Consider the following 26,503-nt stretch of genomic DNA (forward strand, 5'->3'; position numbering starts at 1 on the left):
GGCCAACGTAATATTTCTCCTGTATCTATTCGATGATTCTTAAGTCATCATACTACAAGAGGAGTCTGGTTTTGTGGTTACCTATTTATTTACCTTAAACAAACATGGTGTTTTATTCTTAGCCTATCTTTGATGAAAAGCATGCATTGAAACTCTTACTGAAATGTATGTTCTCAACCTATGAAGTAAATTTAAAGCATTTTTTATAGTTATTTTTTTCAAGTAAATGTTACTTTGTGGTGTTACTGAGAGTCTTTTCAGAATGAGTTGGAAACCAATTTGAGAAACACTTACTCATTCCCTGTGCTGAAGAAGTAGCTGAAAATGATAGTTGAACTCAGAGAATTAATTACTAGACAAACAAACAAAAATAGTATAGAATAAATAAGAACAGTAAGATTTACTAAATTTTAAATTACTAATTTGATTCATGTTTATGGGCAAGAACTGAAAAGATTTCATTGTAGTGGTCTATATAAAATGAATAGAAATGAAATTGAAGAAGAAATGCCTTATAAAATTTTTACTACATTTTTGACCAGTTGAAAATGTGTGAGCTCTGGTGTTGAGAGAGAATCTGTTATAGAAGAATAGTCCTTGTTTCAGCCACAGGGATTATGACTTGACCTAAAGTCTGTCAGGAAAAATCAATGTGGGGAAGCTTACCTTGATAATTCCTATGCTGTAACTTCCTACAACATCAGTGATTTGTATCCAAACCAGCAGCATCTGACACATGATGTAGACGCTGACACAATTACATAAGCATACACAGGCACATGCAGCTTGCAATACAATATATAGAAAGACCTAGCACATAAAAGTTGGTTAGAACATTAACTTTGAAACAAAGTACTATTTTTTTGCTCTGCAGAATGAAATACAAAGTCCCAAAGATACCCAGATGAACCATTTCATGGCTGCACAGGAAACAGACCAAGGCATGTCTAAAATGCAACTTGCCAAAATGAAAAATGTTATTATAAAACATATGTATTTTACTGCGGTAAGTAACAGTTGGTGCTTTATTAGCATTATGTATTTTATATATGTAATTATATATTTTTGTATTAACTGTAGTAAAAACCTCTATCATTATAGAATTGAGACAATAAAGTCGATACTTTAGATACTGCCTTTTAACCTGCAATATTTAATAATCCCATTTTTATCACATCTGCCATTAGTTAAAATAAAATTTACTAATAGCAGTTCATTGACATGGGTGTGTTGAAGACACAGTGTACTACTTAAAACCTTGGTGTAATAGATGAGGTAATTGGTAGCAAATATTGTTCAACAAAACGTTTTTGAATTAGTGTCTTTCTATGATTTTCCGGTTACCTAGCTAACTTACGGTAAGACATTTTTCAAAATGTCATATTGTAAAGCTAGTATTCTGTTGACTCACGTGAATGTTTTTTATTACAAGTCGAAAGTAGAGTTAACGCACTCCTGTGGTTTTATGTTGTCACAGATCTAATCCTAGTAAAATTGCTACATTAGTAGTTAACACCATTATTTTAAGTCAAGAAAAAGCAACTGACTACCTTGACTTAGGATATATTGTCTCTGTAAGTTACAGTGATGCAGATGACAGTGTCTAAGTATATTTTTAGGAGCTTGTTTACATGAAGCTCTGTAAGTTTTCAGTGGTGGAAGAATTAAAAATTTTAAGTCCTCAAGGTACACACAGTATTTAAACACAAGATTACAAATAGAAGACTCATGCTGCTTAAATCTGTGCACCATCAAATGCTACATCTTTTATCAGTGACATTTTATCAAGGCTATACCCCCCTACACACATGTAAAAAATAAATTTGTTGTTAACTTTTCATGTATTTTAGGTACAGCAAGCACTCTGGTTCAAACTATTATGTAGCAATGTGCAGATGGATTAACACTTCAAAGATGATCTCTCCTAAGGATATTTTAGTAACATGTTTTAGTAAGATTGTAATACTAGGCAATAACATAATATAGATATAATACGTTTTTGTACCTACTACCATATTTCTGCATGCAAGAAGAATCCAAAGTTGGCATTTTGCCACAGAAAAGCTGAAAACTTTTAGTTCTTTAATATCTAATATAGGAACACTGTCCTTACAAAACAACCAAATAACAACAAACAGACAATAGCAGAGGAAAATGGGAAGGAAAATTTTCCTGTATTTTACTCCTCTTAAGTCATTTGTCCCCTATTTCATAATTTAAGCATCCAAAAGACAAATTTAAATGCTATTTTGTGTTTCAACTACATTTAACAGAAGTTATCATTTGGGAAGTCTAATGCACTATTTATTGAATATGTTGACTGTTATCCAGTGTGAAGGTTAACTTTATCCTGTTTTACAGACTATTAAGCACAGACTTATGCAAACAGACCACCTGAACAGCTGCAATCCAGAGGTAAGAGTTATAAAAAAAGAGGGCATGTTAGCATATGGAATTTTATCGTGAAGTTAGACAAACATACTTTAATTGCAAAATTAGCTATAAGAAAAACATTTTTAGATTTTGGCTATTCAAAACTGTGATAAATTGATATTGATGCATTAAAGAGCATCATTGGGTGTTGAATGTTGTTTGTTCTTGTGATACTTTCAGTACTGTCCCTGTTACTACAAAGAAACTTTTTAATCCTGATAGTTAGGAAAACCTTACCTATTAACATTAGGAAAAAAAAACCCCAAAGATGTCCTAATGTGATTTAAAGCATCTTAAATTACTCAAGCACTGTATATATGCAGTAGCAATTAAGAGAGAGCATACACAATTTTTAGGACTGCTCACCTTTTTCTAATAGAGACAGATTTTAGCTACAGGTAAGCTGACTACAAAAAGAAATAGTACTTGTTCTTTCAGCACATGCCTGATACTTCATCATGTGGGTTTCCAGAGTCAGCTGAAGCACAGATTGCATGTAGAATGCTTTGTTTGTCCTGTTTTCATAATCACTTTGACTTAATTCCTTTTTTTGTAGTATTTAATTTCTCTTTTTTTATTTCCATTAGCCAAATAAATGCCAAAGAACAGGTACAGGCAAATTAATACTTTTAAATTTTTGCCTTGTCTATCTATAATGTTAAGACTAAATCTATGAACAGTGTTGAAACATTGCCTCTTTAGTACTCAAAAGGCATTTAGTACTCAAAAAGCATTTTATACAGTGGCCATGAGCTACTAGTACTATTTTATATGGTAACTCGTTTTACTTAGAAACGAAACACTTAAAAGTGTGTGTTATCCTCCTGTATTGGTAACTGAAGATCTGGTACCTTCATGAGCCATACTACATAAATAGTTACTTGAAATAATTTATTTTTTTTTCTAATTTCTTTCTATGGACAATAAGTGAAGAAGAAGAAAAATATTTTTAAAACATGAGCAATAAAATACTTTTGTCATGGTCCAACACCATCTGATCTGCAAAGTGCTGTGTATGTTTCTGCTCCTGAAGAGGTTTATGTTACTGTGTAGTTTATTGAATTAATGGATAAAATTTATCTTTTTCACAACATGTGAGCTGAAATTATTTTCCTTCACTCTTAAGAATGATATCATTTTTTGCTTGGAAATTTTAAGCCTAATTGGAATACTTCTCTTACTGTTCTGTCACTTTTACTGCTTTATGGAACATTCATTGCTAGCCTTTATATGATATGTGACTTCTATAGTCAGTATATCTGTGGATTTTTTAAGCAGCTCCAGTAAAAATTTCCAGTAATACTGATGAAGTAAAATCAAACCTACAAACGAAATTACATGTTCGATCTGCCTACTGTATTTTGTCATCTCAGTTTGCATCTGCTAGGAAGGCTTAGCTCAGCTGTTTGTTCTGTTCCATCATCATACCAAAAATATTTATTTCTCATTTATCAGCTTTTCTTCCACTAAATGTAAAATGTGAAAGATGTATTGTGTGGACCTTCCTATTCCATTTGTTGCTGCTCAAAGTCCTAATGATTGTACCAGCAGTGCTTCACAAGAAATAGCTGATTCCTCAAGCCAGTGAAGCTTCGATAACTTATTAAGTATCTTCAATAATAGGTGTCTCCTGATACTGACAAAAGTTTATTGCCTCAGTTTTGTATCATCCTTCTTTTCATCTTAGAAAGATGCTGAACCAGTCTCTAGTTTCTCTCTGACTTGAATGCTATGCAAGAGGTACCGTCTTCCCAAAACAGCTTTGCTTTAGGGTATTTTCAAAATAATGCATCAAGGTTACTGTTTCTTCTAGTACAGAATTTTCAAAAAATAAATGTTTCAGTTCCAATATATAAAGCTGGATGCTGGCGTGATCACTGGGTGAAGGTCAGTGGTAACATGCTTGTATATGCCCAATATACAGTCGTAGATCTTAAATCCAGAGAGCAGAGAAGTTCTTCTGTGACTGTCATTAAACACTTTATGATTGCTCTTTAGATGTGCTGTTTGCATGTAATTAACATTACAAAAGTATGAATGCAACCATTATTTCCAAAGAAAATTTTAGTGGAGATTTTAATAGTGCATGTATGAATGAGAAAATTGAAATAAATGTGAGCTGCAAACACCAGATGCACAAAGACTTGATTAAAAGAAAATTATCTACATGAGCAGCTTTATTTATTGTTAATGAAACAATGACTTACATTAGGAATCTGAGATACGAGACATTTGCAGAGAAACTATCTAATGCTAAGGTGGAGTTAATTCACTCTAGCTCTAGAGTGTGATTTAAGACTCTAGCTGTGATTTAACCATGATTATAATAATTTCTTTCTAAATTTTTTTCATGTTTGAACAGAGCTCCTAATGTTTTTTATCTTATTACTGGAACATTTTTGGAAGCTATCTAATAGCAGTATATTTAGATTTCAAATCCACAACTGGACTCAAAGTCTGTGTTAATTTAAAATTCAAACTATTCGTAGAACAATTGGTAACGTATTTATATTGGATAATAGGAAAATTTCTCCCTGCAAAGGGTTGTGTCCGGATCTGGAAAATAGTTCCCATTACTGAATGGAGTCATCATCCCTGGAGTAGTCTAGAAGATGTGTACAAGTGGCACTTACGGACATGGTTTAGTGGTGAGCTTGGGAGTGCTGTTAAAGATTGGACTAAAATTATATTAGAATTCTTTCCCAACCTTAACAATTCTATCTAATGCACACTAAGATGCAGGAATTTTGTCAGAGATTTAAAAGTCAAAAGTTATCAGAGACAACAGCAACAATAAACTTACGTAACTGTGTAATTCCAGCAGTCCAATCAGTCTGACCATGCTTCTCTCAGCTATGCTTCCTTATCCCAGAATGAGGATAAATTTGAATTTACCAGAACCTCAGGCTCTGTGGTCAGACAAAAAAGGTTTACTTCAAAAGAGAATTACCTGGCAGAAGAAAGCCAAGCTTCAATTAGCAATACAGTTACAACTGGCTTGTGCATTCAAGCTTTGGCTTGAACCTGAACTAGAGGAAAGATGTAAATAGCAATGTAGTTGAGACCTTCAGTAGCTCATTAGCATCATTAATTTGTCATCTTTGGAAAGCTGAAAGTACAGACAGTAACAGGGAATTTGCAGGGCAGATACAGCATCTCATGGAAGCTATTGCATCTCTTTGGGTTCTCTGAAACCGTAAAGTCATGAGTAGCAAAGAGTATGACAGAAGTCCTGTGCCAGTAAGATCTTCTTGACTGGAATGACCCCTTCTGCTCGGAAATGAGAGTCTCTTTTCCGCTTCCTAGCAGGGATATAAGGTGAAATAGAATAACCTCCGTGTCTTAGTCACATCCCCTATGGCTACTGCAAAAATTAATTCTATCCTGGCAAGGAACCAGGATATATAATACCAACATTCTACTTAGAAATTTCCTATGTCAGCTAAGTTGGTTAGTTTAATTTAAGCTGTTATATTTTTTTTTACAATGATATCTCATTTCTAGGTTAGAAGTACTGACTGGTCCAGGGGCACCTGGTCTATACTTCAAGGATTAGTGGAAGAGGACTTACTTCATGATGTAGTCACAGAACTTGCTGCAGGCCAAATATGCAGTGCACCTCCTGTGCAACTTCTTCACCCTCTTCTAGAACATGTCCTATCGGTGAGAGATGGAGACTAAAGTTTTATTAAAAATAAAAGCAATAAATGGAAGTATTATGATCTTTGCTTCTGATATTGTATTTAGTAGTTTTTTAGTGATGCAGTCACCCTTTTTGTGCTCACCAGTGTGCTTGTAAAAAGAAGAAAGAATTTTAAAAAGGGTTTTTTCAAATTAGTATTTATTTGCAAGCCAAATTAATGCTCTAAATATTGTGTAAGACTTGGCCACAAATATTTTTTGTTACTTTTAGAAACAGCACTATGCTTGTATGCCATGGATAGAGAGATTGATTGAGAAGAATTGCTCTAAACAGTGGTGTATTAAACTGGAATATCACACTAGAGCAAGTTCTGCTTTTTCTCTTCCCTTTTTTTTAAACTATGTATTTTTCTCCTTGTAGTTTTGCATTAAATTGCATGTTACTTCAGTGATTAGTTTTCTTCACTTGGGATTGTAAAGATTAAAGGAAATAAATAAACTCAATGATTGTAGATATTATAGATATTTGACTGGTCTGAAATCAATGTTATTTTCTCATTTTACTACAGGGAAATACTGATGCAGTATTTTTTGACAAACTTTGTCATGTTTTTTACCTTGTTCTTCACTGTAATCCTCCCTGGAAGTCCCCATCTATGTTAAAGTATTATTTGGATCTTCTTCAGTGTCCTGTTTGTAAGAAAGGCACATGGTCCTTAATAGAGATGCTTGTAAGGTAAGAAAGATTAATGAGGTACTCTATACAATAATTATCTTACTCTAAACTCAAGGACAGCAGAGCAGAGTTGGCATTCTATTGCATCGAAGTCCTGTTTTCAACAGAACATGTTACCAGTATGTTAAAGTCTAGAGTTGTAACAGATTTGGACACTGTGCTTTGCTTCAAAAAGTGTTAGCTCACAGGCAGATGGAATTTTTTTGAAAGAAAAATAAGTTTATTTTCTTAGTCTTATTTATTTTTTAAGAATTATGTCTTACGCTCTTTGCAGAATATAGTAATCTATGTACTCTTGCTGGTTTTGTGTGTATACATATAAATAAACACACACATGCCTGCATGCATGCATGTATCTACAGTTATAAAGCACATTCAAGGCTTACCTTACCAAACATGATGTTTCATGTTGTATTTCAATTTTAATCATAACCTTTACCATCTTTTCGAGGAAGTCCGATTATATCTTACATACATCTACAAAGACAGTGTTCAGGAGCTGTTTGGTTAGTCTCTGCTTTATCTTGCAAACTCATTTTTTGTAATTTGTATCAACAGAAATTAATTCTTCATTTGGAAAAGAAACTATACTTCTTATTGCTGTGATAAAACCTTAAGTAAAATTTAAAAACTTTGATAGAACTGTGATTACAGATACATGAATGTGTATGATTGTAAGCACGTCTTGAAGAATTGAAAGAGAATTTGTCTTTTTGATGAAGTGTTTTGGTTTTTAGTACCTTCTGGAGAATATGAATACCCAGAAGTTGTATACCTGGTTGTAGTACTCAAAATTCTCAAAAAAAGTGTGTTTGCATCTTCCTTGAGAATTATCTCCATCATGTTTGACTATCTGTAGTCCCACCAAGTAGTCCCATCAAATTCTATTATCTGAACAGAAGTTTGTAGGATGTTACCATGTCTATAAAATGCTGCAAGATTACCTTGTATTTAGAAGATTTTTAAGGAGTTCTGTTTAATATAATAATTGCACAATATATCAAGTAGAGACAGAAAAATTAAATCTACTTAAATTATTTAGTTTATACTATAATACAAAACCTTTATCTAGAACAAAAAAGCTCAGTCACAAACATGTTGTGGTTTGATTTTTTTTTTTTATTTTTGGAGAGGGGTTTGTGGGTTTTGTTTGTTTTCTTTTGAAAAAAGCTTTAAAACCAGAAAATTAGGCTTTAAAATGTTGACTGTTGCTGGGGAGAGTAAGCTATTTCCTTGTCAAAGCAGACCAGATTCAAAGCTGACTTTTGTGCCAATAGATTATCGGTTATTTCTGTCATACAAATGGAATTTTTCATTTTTTATTTTTCAGGTCTTGCCTTTATTGCGAAACAGCTTGTCATACAGTCACAGTTTCAGGGACAGAAGATGAACTGAGGATAGTTCATAAAACATTATTGAAGTTCTTCTTTGATTTAATGAAAGGTGAAGTAGAGTTTCTGACAAAAAGGTAGGGTTTATAGAATAATACATGCATTTATTTTTTTATTTACAGCAGCTTGTATCCTGATTTGTGTATCTCCATGATAAGATACTGCTCTACAGAGCAGTTTAGCAGTTCCGTTTATATCTTTCAATTCTTTATTTGTTTATTGTAAATTCATAGTTTATTTCCTAATCGTGTTTTAAGAGCTCTTGCTTTTCCCAGTCTGTTTTTTCAGTAAGCATTTAATTTTGCCCATTAAGTGGTATTTTCAGACTTACAATACTTTGCTATTCATTCTTTAAGGTAGACAAGCAGCAGCATTTTGAATATACTGATTTATATGTTTGATTTTTTTCAGTTCAAATAACTGTTACCTCCCTATTACCTTAGGGAGACAATTACCTTTCCTTGGTTTATGAAGTATAAAAGAAGTCTAGGTTTTGCTTTGCCTTTATATAGTAATGGTGGCCTTTACTTTATGTAAATAGTGGCACAGTATTAGCATTCCCCAGTTCTAACAATAAAAGTCACCATCATTGCACTTAATCTTCATCAGAAATTGTGCCTGATCTTACCATAGTTGAAGATCACCAAATCTGTGTGCACTTTGAATGAAGACAAGGTTTCTGTCTGGTAACTATAACAATCAAAGTGGCATAAAGCTTTAGTTTTTTTCTTTTTTGTTTTTTTCTTTTTTTTTTTTTTTTTTTTTTTTACAGTTTGGTTGAAGGAACGAATTCGCAGCATCAACAAGTCTTGCCAGAGACAGTTCTTCTGAAGACATTCTTGCTTGAAAGTGGAACCACAGTGCTTTTTACCAAACACATAAATATTCTAGCAGATTGGGTCATACTTTCCCATAGAGAATTGAATGGAAAAAATGATGTGAGTGTGAATTTTATACTTTAAAATAATGAAGACTGACACATTTTTTTAAAGTCATCCCTTTGTTCATTCTTTTGTGGGGAATTATATGTAAGTATCACAGCTGCTTGTTATAGCTGCCTTTTGTTGTGAAGCGTGCTGGTTTTTGCTCCACTAAAGGAAATGAATTGATCCATAAGATTCTTACATAGATATGTAGAGAAGAAACGAGTCATGAGTAGCTTGTTGGCTACATTCAGATGTTCACATGCCCTTACCAGCAGGTATTACTGTAGTTATTAGAGACACCAGCTTAACACATTCTCTCAAACAATATGAGCAAAAGAAGTGATTATCTTATTTTACACTGACAGGATTCAGGAAATGTTTGAAAGAGAAACCTAACAAAACTAATACTTTTTTTGTTGTTTGCTATAGATATGCATTGTTTCACTGTAATAAAATGCCCCGGTTTTCTTCCTAAATCTTTTAGTTTCATTCGGTTTATTTCCTAGGATTTAGCATAAAAATGGAATTGAAGGCAACTTAATTGCTATTCTGTGACCTGCTGGCCAGCAGGACATTGACCTGAAAGATACTAAGTGTCCTCTATACCACCTATTTCTTTTCAGAAGCAAGAGGCCTTGTAAAATATCTTTGACTTCTAGATTCTCACATAAAATAAAACCTAACTGCTGTCTCTGCATTCTCTTTTAAATTATTGTGAGAGCACAGAATAAATAGGTACTCCATTCACTTTTTTCATACAGTAACAGAACAATAGAAAATCAAGTATTTCAGGGAGAAAAAAGCACTTTCAATATAATATCTAGTAGTTATTCATTATGCTATGAAAGCAAAAAGATTAAACATAATGAGAGCTTCACTCATCGTACCTAGCCAGACCTCCTACCTTTTTTGAGGGCTATCAAAGCAAGACATTGTGAAACGGTGCTGCTTTTTATCCTCGGTCAAGATATTTAAAAAATGCCTAAAATTAGGCTTCTATACCCATATTTATATTTAAGCAACCTATCTTTTCAAAGGTACTGAGCAGCAAGCAGGCTTACATGCAGTTGGTGTCAGTAGCCATTCTGTTTCTTTGGAAAATCACACTGCTTTCATATTTTTCCTGGTGTTGAATCTGCATTTTAAGTGTAGGGTACCATTTAGTTTTTTCTGCTATGCCTTCCTTTGACAGGTTCCAGCACTGTAAGCCATGCCTTTCTCATAAACCTTTCTTTGCATTGGCAGAATAATCAGTTTTGTCAGACTGTACTAAATATATGAAGAAGAAGCTAAATCTCCCCACACAATGTAAACCAGAGAGATCTGCCTCTTGTGTAGATTATACTTTTTTTTTATATACACATATATATCAGAATTGTCATTTTAGCACAAATCCTGGATGTCTGTTGCTTTCTCACGTCAATCTTGCACACTGTAGTGTAAACTGTCCTACAGAGATGAATTCTAGTCTTAAAAAGCAGCTTGTTGCCTTATAATATCTGTAATGTATTATGTTTTTTTCTAACAGCTTTGTTCCTTATATTTATTTATCTGTTGCACTTTCTTTCCCATTGCATTTTTAGAAAAAATGATCTCTAAACCAAAATACCATATTTTTACAATCCAACTCATGAATCCCTTCATTCACTCTCAGTCATGTTACACTAAAACTTGGTATTTTTCTGTATTTTCAGAGACTAATTTTAAAATTCCACTACACAGTTTAAAATGTCATTCAGAAAATCAAAAGAGTGAAACCTCCCTAGCTCTGCAGACAGAAGTGTGTTTTCTCTTTCCTTTTTTTATCATTTCAGAGGTACATAAATAAATACACAGTGTTCCCATGTCATTAGAGGTAGCATACAGGGTGCAAAAATTATCCTTCCTGTTGTCAGTTTGTGGGGAGTGAGTCATTACCTGGTTTTTGGTTTGGTTTTTTTTAAAGCTGTTTGCTTAAGAGGTAACAAACACCTTGACAAGAAGCATGTAGGGCCATTCAGAAACCTAAATGAAAAGAGCAATTTTGGGTATTGTTACTGTCTGCATGTGGTTTGTGGCACATTGTAAAGGGGTGGCCATATTTCTCAGTGCACCTAAGTGTCTTAGCTTGTGGGAAGAAACAAACATGCCAGTTGTGCTTTAACAAAGTTCTCTACAGTTCTTCAGCAAAAATATCTACAAGTGGAAACAGAGGAATAATTTTAAATAAATTTGTTCTTTGAGATTATCTAATATTATATTTTCTAGCTGTTAAAAATGGGCAGTTATTAATTTTTTTAGCTTTTTAGAATCAGATTCTCTTTGATTCAAACAGATTGCAACAAGTAAGCACTGGAGTGCAGGGAAAATATCTGTGTGTGTTTCCTCTCTTCAGGTACTAAGTTGTTGTAAAATCATGGTTTCATTTATGTGTGTAAGCATGCCATGTAAAAAGAGCAGTCCAAAAAAAAGAGAAAAACAAAGCATGGAGTTGAGTACATTTGTTTTCTGGATGTATTTTAGAAGTACCAGAATAAAAATAGTGACAGGAAATTGGATGTCCTCACTGATCACTGGGTTAATCTGTTGGGACAACTTGGTGTAATAATATTGATACACTACTCTTGTAGTTAAAAATGCAGTGCCAAAGAAAATAAGGAATTTTCTATTATTTACTCTCTTCAAATCAATTTTTAATATAATTCTAAAATAATTTAACATTTATTGTTTGTTATATTATTTAAACAGGTTTCATGAGAGAACTTCTGGTCAAAGTTCATTGAATCTAATTTCTTAATTCAGTTTTAGAATTTACCAGGGAATGTGTATGTTGCTTATAATACTTCTAGTTGCATTGAACTATTGCATGGTTTTTCACAATGTCACAGATGGTATCAGAAATGCTCTTCATCCCTAAAAATACCGGTGGGGATTTAAAAAAAATCTGTCTTACATAGCCTGACAAAAAGGTGACAAAGGCATTAATTCAGGTTTTTAGTTGCACAGTATGAATTTGTGTGGTGTAGAACCAAATGTCTTTCTGGTCTGTCACTTGCAGTAGCTTTTTTGGAAGTATGTTTTAGGCATTTGCAGAGTACCACATTTACAGCATATGAAGAAAGAACTTTTATTTAGAGTTCTAAAATAACTAGTAATTCAAAGTTTAAAAAGTTAAAATTAATTTTCCTGTAAGACCTTTCATGTGTAAAAACACACTGTGAAACTCCTGCCACCACAGCACTGTATTTGACTTGACAAAGCATTGAATGGAACAGCAATGTAGGAATTGCATTTGCTAAGCTAACAGATACCAGTTGAAGTGATGTGACCTTTGTATGCTAACACAGTCAATAGCTTCTTCCCACTTCTATGCTTTTCTTAGTGACATAGCTTTGATTTTCAACAATAAGAACAAGGAAGCAGATTTTGAAAAGAGGTTTCACTGCATCTTACTTAATTAGATGTACATGGTGTAGTGGGTTGATCACAGCTGGCAGGTAGTCCCCACCCTGCAGTGGGTTGAGGGAGAGAATCAGAAGGACAGGAATTAAAAAATGTATGACATTACATAAAGACAGTTTAATAAGCAGAACAAATACATACTCACAAGCAACGCAAAATAAAGATTCCATTCAGTGCTTCCCATCAGCAGATGTTCAGTCACTTCGTGGAAAGCAGGGTTTCATAAAACGTGGCAGTTACTAGGCAAGGCAAACACTGTGACTTCGATCATCCTCCCCTCCTCCTTTACACTGTTTTTACTGCTGAGCACAATGTTTTGGTCATTTTGGGTCATGTGTCTTGGCTGAGGCCCCTCCCAGCTTCTTGTTGTAGGGGCGAAGTGGGAAAAAAGAGGTCTTGGCACTGTCACACACAGTAGCAAATTACAAGTTTAATGGAAATGCTTGGGGTTTTCTGCCTTTTTAATACCACATGTGTTTTCATTACTGTGTTTGTATTGTTTTGTGGTTGAATTACTATGTTTTTATTATCATCTGTGTCACACTCTCTGTTGTTCCTAAGTATGTCTGTTTCATTTACTGATGGTCAAACTGATTTTGGTGCTTTTCAGCTCCAAAGGAATCGTAGTAAATTATTTTAAACCAACCTTGAATGTATTTTGTTCTCAAAGGAGAATCAGACAAAACATTGACTGTGGTGTGTACACAGTATGGTTATTTCTTACCTAAAATTGTCTGGTTTCAAGTACTCATTGTCTTTCACAAGATGCCATGTATCAATTGGTGCTCTAGTGTAAAAGTAGTAATTCTGTGGTAGACCCCTAGATCAGATGAATTTCATGTGTTCCTACTATGGTGCCTGTGTTCTTCCGAGCTGTGCTGTGCATTCAAAACATTTGGCGGTATATGTGGTAAGAGGAATAACTTATTACAGAGGAATTTTATTAAGTATTTCTACATGGCTCAGAAAGGTTTGTAGATAGATGTGACCTTGCACAGAGTAACTCATACGCTAGAAACACTGCTTTACCTCTATTGATTAAGTGCTCACATTGGTGAATAAATGCATTCTTCTATCTCATGGTGGTGTCTGGATAGCATGCTAAATTCCTGTGTATTGTCTTGATGCCTCCTGAAGAAAACACACTTCAGCTTTCCTTTTCATGACATTTCCACAGGATCACTGAAAAAGCTGAGTTGGAAGGGACCCATAAAGTTTTGGTTGGCTTTTTGTTGGTTTGGCTTTTTGTTTGTTTGGAGTTTGTTTTTTTGTTTTGATTCTGGAGGGTTTTGTTTTATTGTGTGTGTGTGTGTGTGTGTCTGTGCCTGTTCAAGGTAGAAAATGGTAAGGCTAATATTCAAAAATTTGGGGTTTTTTCCTAAATTGGCAGCTGCTCGTCTCTTTGGAATTTTTGGTAGCTGAAGAAAGTTTCCTTTTCCAAAGTGCTTGCTGAAGTTTCTCTGTGCAGGAAACTGCATCCTTTTCCATTCTGGCACATACATACTCACAAAAACAGCTTTAATTTTATGATGAAATCTTTAGAAAAGGGGAATGCTAATAGAGCAGGGAGAAAAAGAACCCTGTAATTGTCAAATTAAACACAAGGTTAACTGGAGTAAGTGCAGTACTTGCAATCTTATGGTTAAACAATATCTACTTAAAAAAGAAATCACATAACAATTGTATTTGTAAGCCTTGATACTTTTTTGCATATAGTTTTAGCTGATGTTTTCATAGAACTTGTTTTTCTCCACTACCAAATCTTGATATGGCATCAGTGATACTAATTTTGTTATCTGGCTGCAACAGTTAGCTTTTGAGCAGAAGAAAGGCCAATGAAGGAGTGAGATGGCAGCAGAGTGGGCTTTTATCTAAAGAAGTTCTGGTACATTATCAGTGTGAATTTTTTATATAATACAGATCAATAGATACACTCATTTTTTTTCCATTTAGGCTTTCAGAAATGAAGTTGCTGGTCTATTAAATGCAATTCTTGGAACTGTACTGGACTATTGGATCATATCAGGTTTGCTTATGGACAGAAATGTGTTTCATCAGATACCTGATTTGGCGCATTACCTTGCCATTTCTTGTGACGGTGAGTGTTTTCAAGTCCTCTCAAAAGTCTGATCAGATACACCAAGTCCTAATTAAAATCCTTGGTTTAGTTTCAAGTTGTTTTTTACCCAGTGCAGCTGTGCTCTGCATGGTGTGTACATATGCAGGAAACCATTTTATTTTGTATGTGTCTGTCAGTGTGAAGCAAATATCAAATAGAACAGGTTTTCTTATTAAAATCTCTCTAAATAAATGTCTAAATATTGATGTGAAAGCAAGACCACACAGTCTGAGACAGAAAAAAAAATAAATTCAGAGCTCTCTTGTCAGTTTAGGAGAACCTTTAAGCGTATCATAATAAGCCTTAAATTCAGACAGGCAATCAGAGACACCTTACTCAACTCAGGCGAATTTAACACTCCAGAAAATCAATAGATTGCTAAAGACACTTCAACCATAAATCTAAAACCTACATTGAACCGTGTGACTCCTACGACTTCAAGTGAAACATTTCAATGTCTCCTCCCAAATCCTAGTACTTAATGGAAGGAATGGGAGAAAATTCCATTGACTTCCATGAATTACTGTAGTTCCCCCTCATTAAATGTACTAGGTAAACAGAAATGTCACAACTCAAAAAAATACATAAATGAATAAAATGAAATATCAGTTGAGGTATCTGTACTTTTAGCAACAAGGAGTCAAGGAGCTTGAAAGACAAACTTATCTCAAGGAAAGTATTGAACTATTTTAATTTAATTTTCAAAATTAATTCCCACCAAAGCTGCCCCTAACTCCTTTTCCAATCATAGTTTTCTCTGGTAACACATATATGTAAGCTTCATTTGAAGTCTATCTGCCTTCTACCTGAGCACTCAAGAAGAACCACCATGAAAAGAAATTAAATTAAATTAAATTAAACTAAAATCTTAAATCTCTGGGCAATTTGTTCCACTCCAGTCTTACACAGAGCAAATGATGAGGACTTTTTTAGGCTGACTTAGAAGGCCAAATCAGTTTGAACTTTATGGTGTTTAAATCAATGGAGCTTTTAGTAGATACCTCCAGTGGATTTTGTAGCTGTCATACAATAGGGACAATCTTGGCTATATATTTCTGTAAGGCTTTCTTACTTTCCTGTATATAAAAACAGAAAACACAAACAGGATATACAGATTTTTGACCTGTGCCACTTGGTACATCTGCAGCACTTAAAGCAAATTGTTGCAAGTTTTTCTGAATTCAGTTATCCTTACGGTAGCAAACATCTGTATTCTCAAACTTGGGTTTCTTTTTTAATTGAATCTACACATAGTTAATTTATTAGCACTTCTTAGTAGAACAGAAGATTCCCTTATTACAGTAAAGATTTCCTTCCTCATTGCAGATGTTGCTTTCCATCCATTTTAGTTGTTATTTTGACATCTTAGAATCAAAATACAAATTCTTACCACTGTAAGAAACAAAACAGTCTTCTTTGCCAGAACAGAGGTAGGTCAGACATATGCCTGATATGTACTGGTACATGTATGGATAGGCCACTTTCGTGGGATGGTTTTTTTGAACAGTATAAGCTATTTGGTGTATCTAAATGGGGTTGTGATTTGCTTATGGTGCCTTTTAAGATAGAACTTGCAAGTCACCCTGCATTAATTGCATATTTCTTGTTCACATTTTGTAACTCTTACCTGAATTCGTGTCACATAGAGATTTAACAGGTGATCACTTGCAGAATTTCACAAATAAATAATTCAATTCTTAAAAAAAGGTGTAACTTCTATACTGTATTAATAATACTGTATTAAGAGCATTTTTAAAAGTTTCACAAAAAGTGATGCTCTGTCTTCTAAAATGTGTTTAACATTCTCTCAGTATCTGATCATCTTACCAGATGATGGTTAAAATCTATTTAAATGGGAAGAATTCTAGTAATTTTAGTAATTCTCATGGAATTACTTCTGTCTTTTGAATCTGCAATAGGAGCAAAAAGCTTGAAAGAGCTATCTTCTAGATAACTAGGGATGTAGATTTCTGTATTTTCATTTTTAGGCTCATTTTATTTTTTCCAATTGCTTTTATCCAGATTTTTCTGTGTGTCAATTAAAAATGTTTCTTTACGCCATACCATCCGACTGGCTTCAACTATTTGTTGCAGAAGCAATTTTCAAACAAATGTGTTTACAGAGGAATATTGCTGTTTCTACAGAACCTCTTTCTCTTCAGAAAATAGTAAGTAACTCCTTTCTTATCACACTTCAGTATTTTACAAGTAATTTGATTTGTTAAAGTCTTAAAATACGTATTTTCTTTGTGATCTAAGGTCATGCTCGTTGCCTGCGTTGTCTTTCCAAGTGTTCCACTGCATTTAGATTTCTCTTTGCCTGAGATCTGGGTCCAGAACAATAGTAAGACTTTTCCTGCCAGAGATTCCATCACACCTGGTATCTTTTTACATGCAGTTATCATGAAAGTGAAAAAAATGCAACAACAGTGAAAGCTTTTAAAAATAATCCCTGCTGTAATGATTGCAGGATAATAAATGCTATTAAATAATAATAAATTCTCCAATAAAGAATGCCAAATATAGTGTGATTTTTCTTGGCTAGCTTTTCCTTCAGGGTTTTTGAAGAGATAGGTCCAGGCATTTGTTACATAGAAGATTTTATGATTTTGAACCACAGTATATTTCTGTGAATTTCTCCTCTTAGAAACGTTCCCCTACTTATCTTTGCCTGCCTTCAAATCGCAATCTGTGATAACTGGTAAGGAGAAATATGGTAAAAGCTGCAAAAGAAATTCTCAAAGCCAGTCATGCCCTGATTTAGATTCTCATTTCAGTGATCTTAATGACTAAACAGAGTATGGAATCCATAGCTGTATTCTATAGGTAAAATCACAAAACAACCAAATTTATACCTTTTTATGTATTACATTTTCCACACGTAAGTGTTGATAACTTTACAGGAATTTGTTGTGGTCATTGTTAATACAGCACATTTAAACAGAGGTTGAACAAAAGACTGTCAGAATTCTTAACATAAACCAACTGCATAGCTAATATTTGATGTCTATTGCCACATATAGATCAGAATCGCTACTTCTAGTATGGCCATGACTATTGATCACTCTCTGTAACTACTGATACATTTTTATAGTTCTTGAAACAAGTCTGTGTGTTTCATGTAGTTTTTCTTAGTATGACTGAATCTCCTTTCTCATTCCATATAGTAAAAATTAGCTACTGTCCAGTTTTACCAGTTCTCCTCATACAGCGTCTTACCAGCTAGGCTCTTCTCTGTGTTCAACAACTCCCTGGTGGTAAATGTGCAGGGAAGGTGCAAGGTGTCCCTCACCTCCTGTTTGCAAGATCTAAAATGAACTGCTAAATACTCAAAGCCTTCCTTAATACCTTTCTTCAAATATAATTGTTGTGTATTTGATGAATCCCCCTCACTGGCCTTTTTTCCTATGCTTTTTCCAAACGGCAGAAACTTTTTAAAATGAGCAGTATAAGTGGGTTTGAAACTTTGTTTTACTGGAAACAAGTCAAGGCTGTCCTCAAGAGAGAGCAATTAAGACATAACTTAAGACATAACGGGCTTACTGCCTTGCGATGCTCAAAGATTTAATCCAACCCCTCATCTCAGAAGAGACGAAGGAGTGGAGAGAGTATGCCTTTAACCAAATTGCTCCCTGGTTTGAGAGCAGGAAGTCTGTAAATACTTTGTTTTAATACATGAAAGTCAATTAACTGTACTCAAGTCTAATGTCCAGCTAAAGAGATCCAGATTTTCTCAGCTGCCAAAAACCTGAGAGAATTTCCCATCTTCTGTCTTACACACAAGCCACTCACTGAGGCCAGCGTAAAGAGTGAATTACAAAAACATCAAAGAGAAATGCAGAAGACAAATTGAAACAATCTAGATGTACATTCAGGGATCAGATTTTAAAAAACTTAGATATAGCAAGCTGTGGGTCATGGATGACTGCTTCGCAGCAAGTGCAACAAAAGAAAATGTCTTCATTTATAAAATGTTGCTTTTGCAACAGGTCTGTTCCTATTCACCTGCTTTGCGAGAGATAGGGATGTGTGAGACAAAGATGCACAAAGCAAAGAAAAAGAAAATAGGGCAACAGCCATGCCCTGAGTCTCAAAGGACATTACAGATGCTAAATGGCGATAAGCAGAGCCAAGTCAAAGTGCTGCCTGATCTACCGTAAGTAATACCTATAACATCACCAGTTTTATTCTGCTTTGGGGGACAGCTTCTGACCTGACACATTTCTTGAACTTTATGTGACCTGTTTTGTTGTCTACAAATTACTTCAACTGACAGAAAGCTCCATTGTAAGCCTGTAACACCTCTGGGCTGGGGTTTCCCCTTTTCTCTTTGATCATCAATTTCAGTGTATATGCAAACTGATGGAGTTATATTTGTCTAATATTAAATTTATTTGGTATATGCAGAAGTTCACTGTTCATAGAATTACCTTTAAAGAAAGTTTTCAAGTGGGCAATCCTATTTGATTTCTGTTTTAAATATAGTTATAATTAAATGGCACCAAAATCATGTAATTAAGACGTTTTAGAAATGATGCTGAAATGGATAAATCTAAGTATTCTGTATGTACAGAATTTAAAATCATTAAGTACATATACATTAAATTAAAATATGAAATAGTGATTTTTAAATGTGTCCCCTTTGCTCTCTTTTCAGTGACCTAATTTTTAATAAGCTTAGAGCAAAAACAGAAGTTCAGTCTGCACACACCAAAGACAATTGTATTTTGGCTGAGGAGGTGCATAAGAGAAATATTAAAGGTATTCTATCTAATTTATGTTTCAAGAAATTTAAAGTGGCTAGAATTGATAGTTTGGTGTTTAAAAACTTGTCCTGATGAATGCTTGGCTAATATAATGGCTTATGCCAAGAATTATTTTCTTATGGTCCACGTTTCTCTTTTCTAATGTCAACTTAAATGGAGGAATTTGTATATATTGTAAAATAAAGTTGCATTCTTCACTACCCTCCTCCTCCCATACATTAAATAGTGTAGAGTTTGTGTGAGCTCATTCTAGTCTTGCCTGCCTTTGCTGATCCACCTCAACCTGTGCTTGGTAGGATCAACGTCTTCTGATTTGCAAGTATAATTCAGTTTTCATCTCTCTGAGTCCTAGACATTTTGTGAACAAAGACTGAGGAGTATGCTATGTTACATAGCTGTTTTAAGCATATGGACTGTTTTCTTCCAGGCATTCAGCCCAGACTATGAAAGGCACTTGGCTTTTTACTATACTGGAACTCACATACCTAAGGAATAAAACAGCACTGCAGTAATTCATTCAGTTCCTATTTATTACACAAGTTTAATAAATTGTACTTTGCATGAGGCTTGCTTTACTACAGAATTACTTGCTGGAACTACTTTTTCATCTTCATCATCAGAAATTTACCTACAACTCTATTAATATGACACCCAGGAGGAGGCTCAGAAAAATCTGGCAAAAGCAAGCTGGAATTGTTGAAATAATTAAAAACAGAATTGTATCACAAACACTGAAGGACAAAAGTAGACCTCATACCCTTTAAAGGTTTAAAATAACTTCAGCAAGAGTCAGACCATATATTTTAAAAATTGTTTCCCTTTGTTTTTATTGCTTTTGCAAGTAAAATTGATGTGAATTATTATGCCCGATTTCTACAAAGAAAAGTGAGCTGAAGGACTGGGGAGGGTGGGCAATCAAACAAACCAATGCTTCTTTTTTTTTCTGTTCTCCCCTGCTAAAATTATTAGTGTCTTCTGTTAAAAGAATGGGTACGGAGCTGACAGATTTACATAGTAAGGTATTAATAAAACAAAATGTTCCATGTAAATCTTATTACAAAAGCTAAGAGATCTAGCCTAAGATATCTTGAATTTCTGAGATGTTTCATCATCTTTCACCTGGTATCAGGATTTTCCTCTGGCTCTTGTTCAAACCTAATCAATTATTGAAAAGAAAACAGCATTTAGAATGTGTCTGAAGTTTTTATTATACAGAAGCTAGTGGTGTCTTTACATATATGAGCAGCAGTTCTTGCTCTTTAATTTTTCGCATTTATTTCAGCTGTACATGGTACTAAGGTTTGGGATTTTTTTTCCCTAGGGACTACTACTGATGTATTGCTATTACTATTGTTACTATTGTTATTATTTTTGTTGTTGTTACTATTATTATTATTACTACTACTACTGCTATTATTTCCCTCTTTCTCCCCTCCTTCTCTACGGTAGCCAAGTCAGACAGTCTATTGAGAAACAGCAAACCATCTGCTAACAGATTTGAAGTTTTGATTTATACTTGAGTGTGTAGAGGCACTCGTGCTTAGCCAGAAACATTCATTTGAATTAGGCTATAAACGCTGTGTAAAAAGAACCATACATTTTAATGTAGGTTCATGAATAAATTTAAGGGAGGGCAACTGCACTCTAAAGTTTTATTGCTTCAAAACTCAGTATTTTTTGGTGTTTTGTGATCACTTGGTGCTTTTATAGTGTGATTGAAGCTTTAAACCTTGAACTAGAGGGGAGATAATTCCTGTGTTAAGCCATTTGCGGTACAGTTTCATTGCTGGATCTCTGGTGGAACAGAAGCTCCGTGGGGTTTTTTTTCTTGAAAGATATTTAAACAGGATAAAGGAAAATCTTACTCATTATTGAGTTTTCTGGTACATAACCAGGTCTCCTAGTTCCAGGCCCTTTGATTATTTTCTTTAGTTGCTATCTTGCCGAGTCTGGTGTAATCTATTAATTTTTCATGGTAGGAGAGACAGCCCTGCATAAAGCTTGCAGAAATAACAAAGTGGAGAGATTGATTCAGCTTCTTTCTTTGCCGGGAATAGACATTAATGTTAAAGGTAAGTTATCCATTTTCTCTACAGAACTAAGAAATTAGGATGCATAAAGAATGCATAAATCTGTTTGGTATCAAGTGTGTATTTATACAATCTGAAACTCTTTCTTTGTTACATAACAAAATGAGGACTTTACAGCAAACATTAAGATAAGATGGATTTATAACTGAAGTGTATTTTAACATCACATTTTCTACTGATTTTTAAAAATACTAGTTTTATTCCAAATGTTTTTCAATAGAACTTCTTTTTTTCAAATCACAAGTTGCCATTCTAGCTGTAATGAATACTAAAAAAGTAAAGTGTTTTCCTGTCTAATGAATGACATTATTAACATTTCAGTACTACTTCTGCTGTTTTAAAACTTCCCTTGATTTATAATTCAGACTATGCTGGCTGGACGCCTTTGCATGAAGCCTGTAACCATGGTAGCACAGTGTGTGTCCGTGAAATTCTGCAGCGTTGTCCAGAGGTAGACCTGCTCAGTCAAGTGGACGGGGTGACTCCTTTGCATGATGCACTGTCAAATGGACATGTAGAAATTGGCAAGCTGCTACTTCAGCACGGGGGTGAGTGCATTTATGCTAAACTGGTTTAGGGGAATTATCCACTGCTCTGAATCCATATGAAGTTCTCAGTGTTTTTCTTAATAGTTTCCTAAAATACTAAGTTATTATGAAATATTGTAGAACATTTTTAAGCCAAGATGGTTTGTTTACAGTAGAAAGAATACTGTTTTCACACTTATCTTGATCAGCTGAACATGAAATTAAACAAGGATTTCCACACGTTTTTCCAATATGGTAATGTTTTTATCCTGCATTTTACACCATATGCATTGCAACTATATTCTCACTAATGAAAGTAAAGATTACCTATTCACCTATCAAGGCTAAGTATTTTCTACTGTTTTGATCTATTTTTACCACAACACAGAAACAGATCAGTTGAATCTCTATACATGATTACAATCTCTGTACAATATATATTCATGTATTTCAGCATAAATCTTTCAGCATTTGTGAAAATTGATGTGACTCTGAAGCGTGTCACAGAAGAACACAATTAGATTGGTAATTGGTTAAAGAAAGTAATCGATACTGTAATCACAGTAACTGCTGTTTAGGGATAAGAGTGTGAGGGACACCTTAGTTTCTAAAGAAAGTACTTTGCCCCTTAGGCAAGCACAAAATGTTTTAAACAGTACTTTTTGTTCAAAGACAAGAGTATTTCTGTCTTGATGTACTCAATGTATTTAATTTAGTGTGTTTAAAAAAACCCTGAAAATATCAACAAAGAATGGTTTTGGATAGCAGCTCTTCCTTCTTTCAATTAATTTACTAAAATGAGCGTTTAGTGTAAACTGTGCTTTATATGCCAAGTCCAGATTTTTTCAGTAAAAATCATTCTTTGTTTAGTCATGAGGAAGAAGAGTGTCTTTAGACAGCCTATTACTTAAGGTAGAGGAACAAAATTTTAATACATTCTTGGCATATGACCCTCTGTATTTACAGTCTTCTCCTGCCCCCTAAAGGCTGTGGCTGTGTCTGTTGTGCAAGCACCAGATCATAATCAATAAATTCCTTCTGCAGTTCTACCTCTGTTTACAGAGTCTCAGTTCTGTGGCTCCCAGGTGTTTTATATCTCTACTGAACCATGTCACCTTGACATCTAACGTGCCAAGCCAGTACCCAGGCTCAGTTCTATCAATTGCAGTGATGCAATAGCCAATATTATAGTAGGCCCAGCTTCTCAACTGGAAATGGTATTGCACTGACAGATGTGCATTTTTCCTAGGCTGTTGTGAAGAATAGGTAGTGGATGATCTTGTTATCACTGGGGAAGAGCTATACTTGCTCTTGCATTCATCAAGGTTTTCTGGGAAGAGTAAGGCTGCATGTATCTTTATCTCTGCCTTTGTCACACTCTGAGTTAGGGCCTGTCAAGTAACTGACAAGCCCATGGTGGAAAGCATGGTACCTCTTCAGTGTGAATTTACTTAGCTCAACAATTTAGAACACATCTCTAAAAACATACCTACTTTCTGTCTCTAAAAGTCTTTAGCTTGCAAAAGTTGATGATACTAAATAATCAGCAATAATAATACAGCCTTAATCAGAGCAAAGTTAAAATATCCTTTATGGATATGTAATGTGGGAATTTACCTTTTGTCAATAAAATCTACTTCGGAAGAAGCATTCATGTTAATATGGCAGCATTACTTTAGCATAGTAATACAAATTTATGTAAGAAGATTCCTGGTGTGCTCATATTTGAAATGCACTTGTAGTATCTTAGGCTGCATCAGTAAGAAAAAATGAAGGCTGTTTTCTTAAGCTTCCCAAGAGATGTGTAAGCTGTTTAAATATTAACAGGTCCCTTGTACTAATAAATAGGAAAACCAAAAGCATTTAATTGCTCAGATTTATTTTATTTGTTCTTCAACTTTATTTTTAGAGTAATTATGCTTTGTGTCTTATAAGTCTGTTAAGATCAAATTTTGAAACTCAGTTATTGGGGAAGACTTTGATTCCTACCCCAGTAGTTTACCTTGCTGCATGGCATAAGGCAAAATTGGCCACACCACCCAGAAAAGTAAAATAAAGACCATCATAGTTGGATGTCTTTAATTTCAAGTCAGTGTCAGCAAATAACCTGGTCTACAAGTACTTAACAGAATTTTACAAAAAGTAATAAAATTGCATTTTTGCACACTCTATGCAAGTTAAGACAATATTGTAAAGAAATTGTCACAAAGGATCTCTCTTGCATGTTCTATCTTGTGTTGCAAGTATGTTAGTCATCAAAAAAAAAAAGAACTTAAGACACCTGGCTTCTGCCAACAAGCAACTCAAAATCTTGTTCAGCTGCCAGTTCATCACAAAATGTTGTTAATAATGTTTGTTGTTAATAATGTTTTTTTTCCCTGAAGGGCCAGTCCTTCTAGAGCAAAGGAACTCCCACGAGAAACTGCCCCTGGATTATGTCGAGTCAGTCACAGTAAAGGAAGAACTTTTCAATCTTGTTTATCCAGGAGAGAGCATTGAAGACTTCTATGAATCCAGAGAACAAGATTTTTGCAATCAGAAGAAAGAACTGTGTTTGATTTCATTTACTAAGATGCTGATGAATTTTTGTTCTGTTTATAATTTGTCTACACCCCTGACTGTTACTCTGAGAGCGCTAGCTTGTTCAGATGTACTTCCAGAAATGGTTTGTGATAGCTCTAAGATGAAAAATGCATTTTCTGGAGATTGGCTGGTGGATACATATTTTAAAGAACTAGAAACTTTTGAAAAACTACCACAATTTCATCAAGAAATATCTGAAAACATGTTATTCTTCCCTAGTGAACAGGCAAAGGCTTTATTAGCAGTTCTGGAAACTATGGTAGAAGCATGTCAGTGCCTAAATCTTTCTAGTGCTTAAATTCCAAATAAGCTACATTGGTTGAATCTTGAGTATTACTACCTTCTATTTGCCTGACAGATTGGGATGTGAGTGATCTCAGGAAAGTGCTGTATCATGTACATTCAGTTAAACTTTGTGTTTTCTGTCTTGGAAGTATTTTTTTAATGTGCCTCATGCCATATTTATCTTCGGTTTTCTTAGGTAGTGACCTTAAACCTAAATCAAGCAGTTGTTTCATTTCTTGATAAAGACTTGTGTCTACGTATTTTGATATCCCTTAATAAAGCAGATGTTGTAAATATAACATGAAATAAAAACACATGGAAAAGTAAATTCCTTCTATTCGTTTTCATCTTATTTATCCGTGTCTTATAAAAATTAAATTGTATTATGTAAATTAATTGCAAGTTGCAAAATTCAAAAGAGAAGGCACTATGTATTTACATAATCAATATATAGCATTTCCCATGTTTTTGTTTGATAGAAATGGTCACACAAAGATGTGTGGAAAATGTTGTTCCTCATCAGCACTATGCTGCTTGTAGTCTTGTTTATTTGTGCAGTGACCAAGTGAAGGAAACTGGCTTGGACACTTGGGTGACCTGCAAAAATACAGTGGGTAGCACTTGCTGCTTCCCAAGTCAATCATGCTTCGAAAAACTGAATTCGGTCTCAGCAAAACTTAAGGCTGTCCTTGGCTCTGCTCCAACTCATGTTGGCTTGCAGTGATTTGATAAACACATTACTCTGGCATGTAATGATGTGCTAACACTCCTGGGACTACCTCAAAGGAAGACGAAGGTGGAAGCAGTGGCACAAGTCTAGTTATGTTGGCAGAGGAATTTACAAAGGATAGGACAAGAGTTTAAGTATATACTGGACATCATATTCTGACACTAAGTATGGATATCCTTAAAACTTATGCCCCACTTAATATGAAACTTTGGTTCTCTATTTTGTGAGTACATGCAAAAACTACACATGGTAAATCCTCTGAACTAATGCTCTTAACAATTTAGGATTTTATGCTACACATTCTATCAGATAGACTTCTAAATTAATTAAGAAAAGTAGAAATTCCCATGCTGTTCTTTGGAAGGTATTGAAGGCAAGGCAGCTGAATTTCCCAATTGTGCTTATGGGTCTGGGGTTGTAGAAGAGTTAAACCACTATAATTCTTGCCCTGCATCTTTGAAGAGAACTAAATAACTCCACACTAGGATCTGGAGGAGAGACACTCAAAAAGAAGTTTATCTCCTTCCTTTCCAAGTGAACTAAGAGCTGCTTTAAAGGATAGAGGATACCTGATTTTTTTTTTCTAATAGATTCAGTAATAAATGACTAAAAAACTTAAGCCTTCAAAAGGCAGGTATGAAAAAGCAACATTCTAAATTCCAGTTCTTCTGTAATAGACATTTATAATATTAAAAAAGAAAGCAAACCACTAAAAGTAAGGGCATGGAATAAGAGCTGCTTCTATAACTGATCTTGCCTGACTAGGGGGACAAAGTTTTAATTGATGCATCTGGCATGCAGCCCATTAAAATTTCCATTTCGCCTTTCTGCAGC

General features: G+C 34.4%; 1 protein-coding gene across 5 annotated transcripts in view; it reads left to right on the forward strand.

The window, feature by feature from the left end:
- The window catches only part of SLF1 (SMC5/6 complex localization factor 1), a 33,419-nt gene extending 8,152 nt beyond the window's left edge, over nt 1–25,267 (forward strand). For all 5 annotated transcript variants that reach the window (XM_086869006.1, XM_086869009.1, XM_023945036.2 and 2 more), the window contains 13 exons: nt 875–1,006; nt 2,362–2,415; nt 5,938–6,096; nt 6,645–6,811; nt 8,142–8,279; nt 8,975–9,140; nt 14,523–14,667; nt 16,711–16,856; nt 18,678–18,844; nt 19,346–19,449; nt 21,434–21,526; nt 21,910–22,092; nt 24,456–25,267. In XM_086869006.1, the coding sequence (XP_086725132.1) occupies nt 875–1,006; nt 2,362–2,415; nt 5,938–6,096; nt 6,645–6,811; nt 8,142–8,279; nt 8,975–9,140; nt 14,523–14,667; nt 16,711–16,856; nt 18,678–18,844; nt 19,346–19,449; nt 21,434–21,526; nt 21,910–22,092; nt 24,456–24,952 (2,151 nt within the window). In that variant the 3' untranslated portion in view covers nt 24,953–25,267. The remainder of the gene's footprint in view (nt 1–874; nt 1,007–2,361; nt 2,416–5,937; nt 6,097–6,644; nt 6,812–8,141; nt 8,280–8,974; nt 9,141–14,522; nt 14,668–16,710; nt 16,857–18,677; nt 18,845–19,345; nt 19,450–21,433; nt 21,527–21,909; nt 22,093–24,455) is intronic.
- The last annotated feature ends 1,236 nt before the right edge of the window (nt 25,268–26,503 follow it).

This window comes from Cyanistes caeruleus, chromosome Z (assembly GCF_971803275.1).
Source record: "Cyanistes caeruleus chromosome Z, bCyaCae1.hap1.1, whole genome shotgun sequence".
Classification (NCBI taxonomy): Eukaryota; Metazoa; Chordata; class Aves; order Passeriformes; family Paridae; genus Cyanistes; species Cyanistes caeruleus.